Genomic DNA, 13067 nt, shown 5'->3' with positions numbered 1-13067 from the left:
CATATTTTATATATATATATAATCTATATATGATAACAGATAATAATGCAATACTGCTGAGAATAAAGCATAAAGGATATGTTTGGAATGTGTAAAATCAGAGTGGTGGAAGCTAAAAGGAAAACCAGGTCACTGCCACCCAGAGATTATTTCTGCCTCTTGAGGAGCAGTAAAGAAAAACTGTCCAGCATCTAATAACTGGAGTTGTGTGTGAGATACATACATACAAAGGCTTGCAGAAACAAGTTTTGTGGGTAGTAAAATGTATGGAGTGCTGAACCTGTTCTCTCTGTGACACCTCTCCAGAGGTGGTTAAGCCAACGTAAGCCCAGTGACAAACACAAACTAAGCTGTAAGTAAAAACATTTTAGAGAAATTAGCAAAGTTATAGCAGTGAAATAGTATTGAACATAACATCAAGGTGATTTTCCATTAAATAATGAGATCACAATCTAAGTAAAACTGTTTATCATAGAGTAATACTGTAAGGCTGTACCTCAGGCTGATCGCACAATATGGAACTGCTGGCAGGTAACAGGAGCCAGAGAAATTAAGATCCCCAAGCAATCCCACTACATAATTTGAAATTAGTTTACTTTTTTTTAATACACTATTTCTATATACACCTTCTCCCTGAAGACCGTGTACCTGTGGCTCAAGGCCATTGAATTCCGCTGACTTCAGTGGGGGTAGCCTGCTTTAAATCAGTACTGAATGTGGTCCAGAGGCCCCAGCTGCATTCCTGGGTTGGAATTGTACTTTCCCACATGGCTGCAAGAGAGCCTCCGGGAAGGCAGCTTCAAGAGGTCCACAGTTTTAATTTTAGATGAAAGCAAAAAGGCACTGGGCAGTGAGGGCGCATTTGCTTATGGTCATTCAGTCAAGTGATAAGAAGACAAAGGAATGCATGTTTTATGGAAATGTACATCCGTGGAGCTGAATCCGAAGAGGGGAAAGCACCAGTATGATAAGCAGTGTCAACATGATCATATTTTCAGTGCCAGCAACCGCTGGTGCAACAAACACTTTCCCTTGTAAATAAGAGATGCATATATAGAGATACAAATATAAAATGGCAGTAAAAATCAGAGTATTCTCAAAGGAATTATGAAAGATAATAAAAACATACTGTAAGCACTAGCCTGCAAGCCTCAGATCAAAGCAAGAGTTAGGTCTACAAGAAAAAGAGTGTTTTTCCCACTCGAATTAGGGTTCTGAACTGGAATACAGCATTTTCTCTTCCCTTTCTGCTTTTCTGCTGACCCATTTTGTTATATGGGTTAGGCTTTGCCTGCAGGGACACAGATCATCTAATGCAAGTCACTGGGCAAACTCACCAAATCAGGCTTGAACTCTCAGTATGCATGAACAGCAGAAAGGTTTAGGATTTTGTTCCAAAACAGATAGAAATTTTGAATTCTACTAACCATCCACAACTAGAAAGAAAAATTGAGCTTAGCATTGTCCACACATATTGCTTAACTTTTAACTAGGGCAGATTTTGCACTTTGATTCAATAGTTGGCAGATTAGGAAAAGCAAGTCATAATGCTGTTTTCTCTCCCACATCCAGGATCTCACTCTAATAATTTGGGACTTTTATTCCATGTATTTTATCAGTCATGGGTGCCATGCCTGTGATACAGTTTATACTCTCTATGGTAAAACTTATCTGAGATCAGGAACTGAGACATTGCCTAAGCTGCAAAGAATTTAGCTTTTTGGCAGTTACAGTACAAAACCCAATTTTTTTAGGTAAAACTTGAACTTTCTTAGTTGCTTTATATTATTGTGGAAAGTCATACTCATGTTCAGAGAAAGTGTCTTCAAACAATTTTGCTGACTATTTTTATTGCAAAAAGCAGAAGTCAACTAGTTACCTTCTTATAAATTACTGTGATAAGGTTGCATAGTATTTTATAATGATAATTGATAAATGGTGATGATTTAATTGCACTTCCTCTACTAATAATCTTAAAATGCTCAAATGAAGCTCCTGTGATTGGCTTTCTTCTGAGTTAAATCTCCCTAGAGCCTTCAGTCATCCCTTTTCTACATCCGGTGATAACTTGCTTTAGCTGTTTTAAATAATACAAATCAATTATAACACACAGCTGTTTAACAAAACTTCTCAATGTTGCTACAGGTCTCTGTGGGTATTTCCTGATGGCTTATAATGACATCAATTTAGCACACCTGGTAAGATCTGTGTGAGCTGGAAGTAGCTTAATTCTGCAATGACAAGAAAATTAAAGAGTATTTATGGATTACTGTTGCATTTCAGAATCATTACTAACTGTTATTTTAGCCTCTTTTCACAAAGAGTCAGAAATGAAATTGCAGACATTGCGTGCCCGTCTCCTGAATAGTTTACTTGTAGCTTGGTGAATGTTTTCGAGGATATTCTGTATTAGTTATTTCTCTCCACACATTCTACACCAAAGAATGCCTCTTCGCCTTTCTGAATTAGTGGATGCTAGAAATGTACTCTTTTCCAGACGCTCCGTTCCAAGTCTCTGTAGACTTTCCTGAACTGAAAACAATCAGAGCTTTCCTCAGTTGTCCCTGGTTGGATTTTCCCTTTCAACTTAACTTAGGACAGAATGCCAGCCCTGCATCCTCTATACCACAAGGCTGGGTAACCTCCCGAGCTCCTCAGGCTGACAGCCCTGGTGTTTTTCCTGACTGCATTGCTTTTTAAAAGTACTTACTAAGCCAGTTACTTATCAGCCTTAAGAGAAAATAAGAGCTGTAGATGTTTGGAAAAGAACGGCAGGAGAAAAAGACACGTGTCAGACTGAGACAAGTGCAAATAGAATGAATGTAAAAATAACACTGAGGTTCCTGGAGAGATTTCAACTGATAGCGGAAAGCAAGATCAAGATGTGTTTTCTTAAAACTCAGGCAAATATATGCAGCTAAAAGAGAGTTACAGTAAATGCAAAGAAAATTCTAGGCAAAAGAGTGATGAAGTCAGTCATTGTGGTAAAGGATGGCAGCAAGAGAGACACATATTTCTGTTGTGTACGTGATCTTCAGTAGAGAAGTTCAATATGGTTTTAGGTAAATACATAGTGGCATTGCATAAAATAGCTCAAACATAACGGTTCATCTTTGTGTAATTGAACAGCAGATCCACCACATTAATATCCAGGTATAATATACCAGAGGCATAGTTAAATTGGCAGCAGTCCAGAGGTGCCATGGTCTAATACTAAATGACGAGGCAATTTGAAAAGAAAAAAACACAAGAATAGGAAACATGTCCAAAACCAAAGAACAGAGAGTAGAGAATAGAGATGAAACAAAGGGGGAAAAATCTTCCTTAGTAAAAAGGTGAACATATTTTGCCACATGGTAGCACATGATTTATCAACCAGGAATTTAAAAAAACTGCAAGGATAACTGAAGTTTAATTAATCTGTAAAGGCTACAATTTACCTTATACCATTTTGGAAATCTCTCTCAACATGAGTAGAAGATATAAAGCAGTGGAAAGTGACTCTATGTTTATAGGCAGAACTTCCGTCTTCAGACTACATGTTATTAGGTCCTTGCTGTGGAATTAGGAAATGCAAACGCCATAAGTACCTAAGAATATCAGATTTTATCCTCCAATTTTTAGAAACCTGCTTTTCAAAATTATGGCTGGGTAATCATGAAGATTTAAGAGCATAATAATTTTACCAGATACTATATACACACTTTCATATAAGCTATATGCATTATTGCATACAGCAGTAAAGCTGCTTTGAAATTTTAATGTATATTTAATGGCCAAACTTTCGGATAATAATTGGACTATTTAAAAATAGAAATTAAAAAAAAAACCTGAACAGAGATGCTCAGCTTCCTTAGTGATCCATGTTTACATTTTTTCCACCTATAAGATAAATGATTGTCTGTGAAAAGTTGCTGAGATGACAGTTTTCAAGATGGAAGTGCTTTTTTTTAGGCATTGGCACTGAATGAGTTTTCGTCCTGGTGTGGCTAGGTGCTTTAGCCTATTTTGAAGTACCAAGTCAATAACGTGGTCTCCACACCCTCTTGAGTCATTAGTTTCTGCAGAGAGTACGAACTGGTTCTGAATTGGTGCTGTATACAGTCAGTATTAGAAGATAAACTGAGACCTATTTATTCACCAGATGCCTTTTGAAAATTTAAGAATATTAGAATATTTACTGGATTAGAAAATGGGTGAAGGCACTACTCATTTTCCATCTTTTATTTGCCCTGATGGGTATTTATAAAAATGTATACAAAGTAGGACAACTTCAACAGGGGAAAGTAAAGCATTCCCACCTCAGAATACCATGTAGGTCATCAGTAAACTGCTCTCCTAGAAAGTTAAGAGATTTACTCTAAATCAAGCAGAAAAAAAATTTGAATCTAGGTCTCTTGTGTCTCAGGTGAATTCTTGTTTGCGGAGTAAAGGGGGGTGTATATGCCTGCTTATCTGTCTTTTTGATGTGTTTTGTACAAGACTTGCTTTGGTAGGCATATCACACAAATGCCTGCGGGCTACCTGCGTTGCTGTCACAGACGTGCTCTGGGACTGTCATGGGGGCATAGGCCATAAAGTGATCATAAACTGATCAAGATGCTGTTGTTTATGCTGATGCCCAGCAACAGAATTGTGTTTCTTGTTTTTTTGTGTGGTTTGTTTATTTTTTCCTGTGAGGACAGACAACGCTCTGAGAAACATGGATTTCTAAGGCTGTGATGAAGCTGAGTAATAATTTTATAAATTTTAGATACAAGCCCCTGAACATGTGTGCTGAAGTCCTTTTTTGATTCTTGTCACTTGTGCAAGTCTGTGTCTTAGCTGTTTTTATCCTATGTGGAAGCAAACTAGTAAGAGAATTTTAAAAGCTGATGCATGAATCTGATCACAGTCAGTATTAAGTGTCACCAAAATTTTGTTTTTAACAATGCGGTGTTGTTATAAAGCTTGACTTTCCCCTGAGAACACAAAGTCATAAGCACAATCAAGTAGACATGCTAAGGCTTAATGAATGCTTAGTAAGGTTGGAATGTGTGATCAAATATCCAAGGATAGAAATTGAATTGCATTATTACAGGAGGCTCAACAATTGAAAAACTGCCCAGTAAACAAGGGGAAAGCTTGGTGACTTGAAGGTCCTGCAGAAATAGGCTAAAAAACTATTCTGTAAGTTAGGGCTGTTAAGGATTGTGGAAGTTACAGAGCACATGTGTCCATATACCCCTTCCCCTCCTGCCCTTTTTAACCAAAACTGTTCAGAAGCACTTACTTCTTTTACCAAAATGTGACATAGAGCTGTGTGTGTAGGGCATCCCCCCAGCCACAGGAGGGGACACATTTCACCTGTGATACCTTGATTCTGGATTTGCCAACAATAAATCAGCATTTTGCTTGTTTAACGCTTTACTGTCTCTCCAGAAAAAGCCCTTCAGCATTCTCATACCAACTGTAAACATGGCAATTTGTGAGGACAGTACAAATGTAAGCCTCAGGATTAGATTAACTCGGATCTTCTGTCACGCTGGAATTCTTCTTCCAGAAGGGTGCAAAAACCTTTGGGATTCTTAAGAATTGATTGTGTTATTCTGTTACTCTCTCTTACAAAAATTTTTTCATGAGCCTCTGTTTGCTGGCACTGCAGAAAACATAAACTTAATGGTCTAACTTGGAAATACAGATCTCTACAAATATCCATTTCTTTAAAGTTCATTTCTCCTTTGGTGTGTTCCTTGAAGAAATTCTTGACTGTGGGAGATCATTGTGTCTGTATGATGTTGTATTAAAAAATCCTCCACAGTGTTTCAAGTCTTAGCTTAAAGGCTCACGTTGTATTAATCTTAAAATAAAAATGTGTGGACTGTTGATACAAATGTTAGTCAAGTGAGGACTGAAGGTGATTCTGCTGGTTTTCCTCTGCATTGTTCGTACATCATCAGGTGCAGACTGTTCAGCCCTTTTTTAAGAGTCCTCATCTACAATGAATGGGAATGACTGGAATGAATCCTCATCTACAATGAATGTCGTTTCCATTTGCTAATAGTGCTTCTGCTACAAAAAGGGATGAATTTCAGCTCTGTCCCGCAAAGTACTGATCAGAAGTTGCAGAATACTAAGTGATAAGGAAATCTGTGTCTGTTCTTTTTCTCAACACTTGTTTCTCAATTTCCTCTGAATGAGGTGTTTTTCCTCTGTCATTTGATACTTAGCAGGTGGTTGTAATATCATCTCTGTCGTATGTCCATTCTGTCATATAAAAAGTAGTCAACCAAACCTAAACTACCCAAATAACAGTGCAGAACTGCAGTATTTCTGTATTAATCAGGAGTCTGCTCTTTTTCAATATGTAGTTAAGAATCTGGAAGACATATTCTTTATAGTACTTCAGTAATCCTGTCCATTACATCACTTAATTTATAGCAGTGTTAACAGAAAAATCAATAAACATTATTTCTAAAATGTCAAGGATGTTAATGGTGTGATTTAAAAAAGGAGAAAGACACAAAACTCTGAACAGAACACATTGATATAGTGTTGTAGAGGCACATCTTGCTGAAACTGTGGTAGGGAGGATTTAAATCATTATGGCTCAGTCTTCTTGAAAATATGTGTAGGTAGCTATTCTTAGACACACAAATCTTTCTTGCCATATTGTGGGATTTTGCTAAGTGGGGGAGGCTGTATACGGTATATCTTAACAGAAGGTTGCTAAGATCGCTCTTAAATCATTGTGAGTCATATCAACAGTTGCTATGGATCCCCTGCTAATATTTTTTGAGAATTATTAGTACAACTTCCTGGGGAGAGGGATTCTTACCAGTATAGACTGGAAATCTGTTTCATGGGAAAAAGTCTTACAAATGGGAAAGCTGGGTGGATATTTATTTCCAACTAAAATTTTCTGTGATGTGCTGAACTTGTGGTTTAAACCAAATGGTAGCATTGTACAAGCTAGCTAGTAGGGTTTTTTTTAAAACTAAGCATTAATTAATAATGTATAGCTGCCCTACAGTTTAATCATGCTTTTCCCAGTAAGACTTCATGGACATCAACCTAGTCCAACCAATTTCATAGGAGGAAAAGACCAATTAGTGGACTGACACTAAATGGTGTAGAATAAATACACAGGCTTCATGGATAATTTACAAGTAGAGATAAAAAGCAGTAGGAGGATCCTTGCTGATTTCTGGGGCACAATTCAAGATAGACTTTCAGGCCCTGGTACTATTGTTACTTGAGTTGAGTTATTCTGAAATGAAGATTCAATACCATTTTCCACGCAGATGTTTAATTAATTGAATGATTTACAATGTAATAGTATGGATTCTCTTGATTCTTTTCTATTTCTGTAGAAAAACTATTTCAATGCTACACATTGCATTTACAGTTTATCTAGCAGTGGCTTTGCTTCCACAGAACTTCCCAAGCAGAGATTTTGTGGAAGATGTTGTAAATGTTCCCTCCCTGGTTTGGCATTTCTCTTTACAGGCTGAGGTGGGTTGCTCTTTTGTCTGTCTTGCCCCTTCCATGACCTCTAATAGTATGCTACTGGAATGAAGCTGGTTACTGAACATTCCCCCTTATTGAATGTTTTTGTGAAAAATTCTAAAATACTCAAAAACACTGATTGCACAGTCTGAAAGAAGTGGATGTCTTATATGACCTCATCAGCTTCATTGGAAAGGCAACCGGTATGGTCAGAAGTCATTATTACAAAGTTTTATTACAATTTCCCTTCTTGTTTTCTGCAGCAGGGGCTTTTGGTCAAGCCCTTTGGCAGGATTGTAAGTACCACTGAAAGTGAAGTTGGATACCCACGTTAATAGAAAGCAATTTATACCTAAGCACCTGTGCTCTCAAGTTGTGGAAGCAGATGCTATCAGCAGTTCAAAAGCATTCAGACAAATGCATGAGATCCCTTGTCCATAAATGGATACAAAATTACCTGGCGGGAATGTGTCCTCCATCATCCTTAACAGAAGCAGACATGCTGGAGCAGTACAGTGGGTGAACCACAGAAAGAGACCAGACTTGTGTTCTTCCAGAATAGCCTTTCCAGCTGCTGCTGTTGGAGACAGGGTGCATTGCTAGATGGATGTCCTGGGTTCAACATGGAGGAACCGGATGCTCCCATGTTGTCCAGCTTTCTTCTTCCCAGAGAGCTGTGGTTCTCCCAGGCTTCCGGGAAGAAGGACTACGCCTCCGTGAATGAAGTCATAAAAGGGGGCGTGCGAGAAGTCTCGACGCCATTTTGCCATTTTGCCATAATGGACCATTGGTCCAATCCAGTTAGGCACTTCTTAATGTTTTTAAGGCAGTCTGAGGTTCAAGAAAGACAGTGACCTCATTCAAGGAGATGAATTTACTCCATATAGTCAGACTTGTATATGAAGCTCCAAGGCTCACAAAACTGGCTGAGAGTCTTTGTAGCTGAAAGTGTCAGAGTCCCTTTGTGGCTTCTCTTTTCGTATATTTTATTTCTGACTACATAGCAGCCCCCCCTCCAGAACTCCCGTTCTTGGCAGGCTCCAGCTGCCCCATTCCCGGGTCTGTGATGTCTGGAGGTAGAGCAGCGACTCTTTCACAGGCACCCCCTTGCTGTGGGGAAAGAGCTTGTGTGCCCTTGTGAGGTTGAGAGCTGTGCTGGTGGTGGCATGTGCCTCTGGTGGGGTCTCCCAAGCCAGACAGGTCTCAACTGAAGGGTCAGACAAAGTGTGTCCACGGGCAGGATGGGCTCAGTAGCCTTCGGGCAGCCATCCTAGGAGAAGGACAACTCTGACTCCAAACCTGGGCAGATGGAGCTCGTTTAGCCTTGTAAGGCTCCATCATCTAAGAGAAGGACACTCTAACCAAACCTACAACCCAAGGACTTCGCTGTCACCGTCCAAGCTCGCTAGGCCCTGGCAGATGAACCTCAGGTGTAAAGGGTGGAGCCAGTTCCGCGCACTCTGCGCCTCAGCTAAAAAATCCACCGCGCAGGCCCGGAGGGTGCACTCATCGCTTGCAGTGAGCGTGGGAAGAACCCTTCCCAGATCTTCGTTCGCGAAGCCAAGCCATGATGATGACATAGCAGCCTGATTCAAGAATAAGGAGAGAGACCACCCAAAATGGGTGGTCCTGCAGAGTGGGGCCTCTGGCTCCTCTGGAAAAGGTGAGTTCAAGCTTCCGTAAGTTTGGTTGGAAGCAAGTCTTCTGTGCTCTCAGAAGAGAGCTCGGCATTTCGGTCCTGTGTTGACCAAGACACTGATGTGATGAAAGTCTTTTATAGACTGAAAATGCCAGTTTCATTCAAGCATTTAGCTGCAGTCCTGAGGCAGCCACTTGAGCCTTGCAGCAGACAGTTTCACTGTCCCTTTGGCATTTTCTGTTGCCCATCTTTGTTGTGCCAGTGTTCACTGTTTGATGGCTGCTGATCCCTGTTCAAACCTCTGCCTCTACCATGCTGCATATAAACATCCATAAGTATCTTGGGCAAATTTGTGACAGAACTGACTTACAGGTAGTGCAAAGTTTGTAGCCTTATGTTGAGTCTGTCCTTAGGAGAATTACTATAAATGGTGACAGTCCTGCAATGTCCATATAGGAACATGGGATATGCAGTTTCAATAGTGATTCTGAGCACTTGGTGCAACAAATGTTATTTCAAATGACAGGTAATAGAAGATGCTTTGACAGGAGGAGGGGAGCACAGATGTCTGCCTCTGTAGGAAGATATGAAGAATAAAGTAAGTTTTTCCCTTGGCCTGAACTCAAAATGAGGGCTGAGTCACAGTTCTGGGCACATGTCATTGCCTCCTTGTATTTGATATAGTTAAATTAGTGTTCTGCTCTGCTGCAGCAGAAATTTGTGTTCCATTCATTACCTTGTGGTAATTGTCTGTCTTCTGACTGTTACAGCTATCAGTCATACTACCTTCTTGATAAACTGTGAAGAGAAGGTAGGAATATATGCCATCCTGTTTGCTGGTTACACTGTTTCAAACTCAACAGTCTTTGGAATGCTTTCTTCCCAATATCTTTTTGTCCAGGAATTCCTGGGATTATAAAATGAACCCTTTCAGGGCACATTTGTCAAATGCTTCTATGGTTTTATTTTTTTCTAAACTTACCATTTTTTTAATCAGGGTAGGAAATCTGTCTCCAGTATCTTTTCCATACTTCCACAGCTTGTTGGATCATTCAGTTTTGCACCTTAGATGAGTCTCTTAACTTAAGAACAGATTTTAAATAGTAATTAATTAAGACTATATGCTGCATAACTAAATTGGTGACAACTGAATTAATCGTATTTTGGCAAGCATGGAAGAAGAATCATCTGTTTATTTTCTTAAGAAAAATGGCTGAGATGCCATTTCTTGACAATATAACTATGGGCCTGCCAATTTTTAACTACAAAGTTTTCTTAAAGAACCATAAGTGCAAGTTACATACTTGTGAGAAGTTTAAGCTTTAAAAACATAGTTTTGTCTGAGTATTGCCTAGTGCTTTGATTCCTCTTGTTCTTAAAATGAATAATTCAAACCTTATTTTTAAATATATTTATGTGTGTGTGTGTGCGTGTATGTGTGTGTGTGTGTATCAGCAGTGTTGGCTTTTCTTGATTAAAGTTGTGCTTGTCCTGCATTACCTTTTAGGTATGCCTGTCAAGGATCCTGTGTTAGAAATTCAGTAGCTTTTAAAAAAATAATAAAATCACAACTTGTAAAAAAAAAGATCATAACCCCTTCAAAAATTTTCTAGAATCAGGTAGATTTGGGGGAAGAAATATGAAATAGGTCTTGGTCATCTAGTTACTATATTTTATATTGTGTAGAATCAAGTATTACCATAAGTTAGCTCTCCACAAAAAGTGCATATGCACATCAAGTCCTGGGGCAGTTGTCTCTGTTGTTATCATTCTCATAGTTATGGAAATCACTATATAGAGAATATACTCATCTTTTGAATACACCTGGAATAGGTAGAACCTAAAGTTGTAAACTAAAGTAATACTTCTGATTTAAACCCATTTCCATCTGCCAGCCTTGAAAATGCTTCATTTCTGGCAAACTGGCTTTGTCTGTGACTTTCTAACTTGCACTGTGCATTATACAAGAGAAGTAAAGCTGTCTCCAAAGACTGTGCATACAGATATTGTTCCTGTTTTGGATTCACCTTAATAGTTCTGATAGCTTTAGAAATGGAAAAGCAAGATTGATGGTTTTGTGGCATCAAACTGTAGAGATACTCAGCTGTCACTTTCAGCAGCAGCTGCAGCTGTCAACGTAAATAGCAGTAAGTTTGTAATAAAAAAGGGATGTGTGCATGGAGCATGGGGACCAGAGCTCTGTCTGAATGGAAAGACTGGTTTATTGCAAGCTGTAGTCAGATGGCTTTCAGACTGTGATCAGCCAGGCTTGATGACATTGGGAGGGTTTTAAGACATCCCTTATGAAAAGAGCAGTGTGTGTCATGAAGTGTTTGTTCTCTGAAGAGAACCTGCATTTCCACCTTCATGGCTGTGATGGATTCAAGACAGCAGGTACAAAGTGGTAGGTGTGGCTCATCTTACAGAAATTCTGGCTGTGTTGTGTCCTCATGTATTTGTGTTGTGGAATCTGCCAAAGCAACTTCATTTTTCTTAGAAAAACGTAGCTGTTTGATTAATTGCTTCTTCAGCTTGGACTTCATATTTGATAAAAGAAGGCTAGGATCCACCTTAGTTGGCTGTGTGGGGCTAGCAGTAGTCAAAGTATTAATAAAAACTTGTCACCTAAGTTAGTTGATATGTCTGTGGAAATAGACAGGGAGCAGATACATTAAATTATAAGGGCAATTGCAACTGCTTGTCTGCAAAGAAGAACCTGAGCATAAATCAAAATCTCTTTGCAGACTTCTCCAAAAAGAGGTTCAGTAATGACAGAAATTTGCATTTTTGGTCTGGTTTGCACTTCTTTGTCTCATCAGGGTCCCTTCAAGATTTCCCTTGCTCAGTACCATTGCAGATTTATTTTGATCGTCTTAAGAAAATGCAGGAGAACAGCGGTAGTTATACTTTCATAGTCATTCTTCAGCACCCCTTACAGACAGAAGTAAGTTGTTTCATCCTCAACGGGCTTAGCAGTGGGAGTCTTTCTCTGGGTTTTATGGCAAAGTTATAGAAGCTTCCCTCAGTAGTGTCAGTAGAATGGCTTAGCTTCTGCTTGTGCACTGAAATCAGCGTGACTCTAAATATGTCATGTGTCCCAGATAACAAAATGTATCCCAGGCCCACTAGGATAAATGGCTTTTTTGGAGTTGATGGTATTTTTTGGCTTTTTTGGAGCTGATGGCTATTACAGCAAGCACATTGCTTTCAACAGCCATTTTCTCCTCTCTGAAAAGATGTTTAATTATAAATTCTCTGTAACCAATACCAATCCTATTATTAAAACATTATTTTTATTAAATGGCTGCATTAATAGAAATGTTGTGACCTGTGGATGGAAAAGCCCTATACAATTAATATCCTAACAACAGCTTTATTACTATGATCTATACCTTCTATCAGGATGGGAAAATTTCCCCATGTAATTAGAGTTCCTTAATGTTGTGTCTGCAATGTGGTGATTCCATAGTTGTAGAGTTTCTGTTAGTAATTCCATTACTGGAGGAAAATCTTCTGTGAGGAGAAGGGGAGAGAGAGAAGTTTGGAACATTTTTCTTGTGATAGCTGTTGTTGTCCTGTTGCTTTTTCAGGCTCCATTACTGGTCCTTGTAAACACAACGGGCATATACTCAGCTGTCTTCAGTGTTCAGGCTTAAAGTCTCCCTCACCTCGTTCATGAAAATACTACTTTTTACACCGAATCTGAGCACGTGTGTAATTGCAGCATAAAGTAATCCCTTTGACCTCAAGTTCAACACTGTTTAAGTTACACATGTGCACAATTACTGTTCTGGTCATGGGACACACAGTCAAACTGAAGAGCAAAATGTTACTACTTTCTTTCTGAATGAGTAGAGTTAGATTTTATTAACAAGTTATTACTGATGTATATAAAAATAAGGAATGAAGAAGATAGACTGTGAGTTCAAGAACATAAAAT

General features: G+C 39.0%; 1 protein-coding gene across 1 annotated transcript in view; it reads left to right on the top strand.

The window, feature by feature from the left end:
- The window catches only part of ATG10 (autophagy related 10), a 72253-nt gene extending 59470 nt beyond the window's left edge, over positions 1 to 12783 (top strand). The window contains exon 5 of the mRNA XM_010139298.1: positions 12718 to 12783. Coding sequence (XP_010137600.1) covers positions 12718 to 12783 — 66 coding nt within the window. The remainder of the gene's footprint in view (positions 1 to 12717) is intronic.
- Positions 12784 to 13067: the final 284 nt, after the last annotated feature.

The sequence above is a fragment of the Buceros rhinoceros genome, unplaced genomic scaffold (assembly GCF_000710305.1).
Source record: "Buceros rhinoceros silvestris isolate BGI_N320 unplaced genomic scaffold, ASM71030v1 scaffold19280, whole genome shotgun sequence".
NCBI lineage: Eukaryota > Metazoa > Chordata > Aves > Bucerotiformes > Bucerotidae > Buceros > Buceros rhinoceros.
The sequence above is the reverse complement of the archived record's forward strand: the minus strand, read 5'-3'. Positions and strand labels throughout refer to the sequence as shown.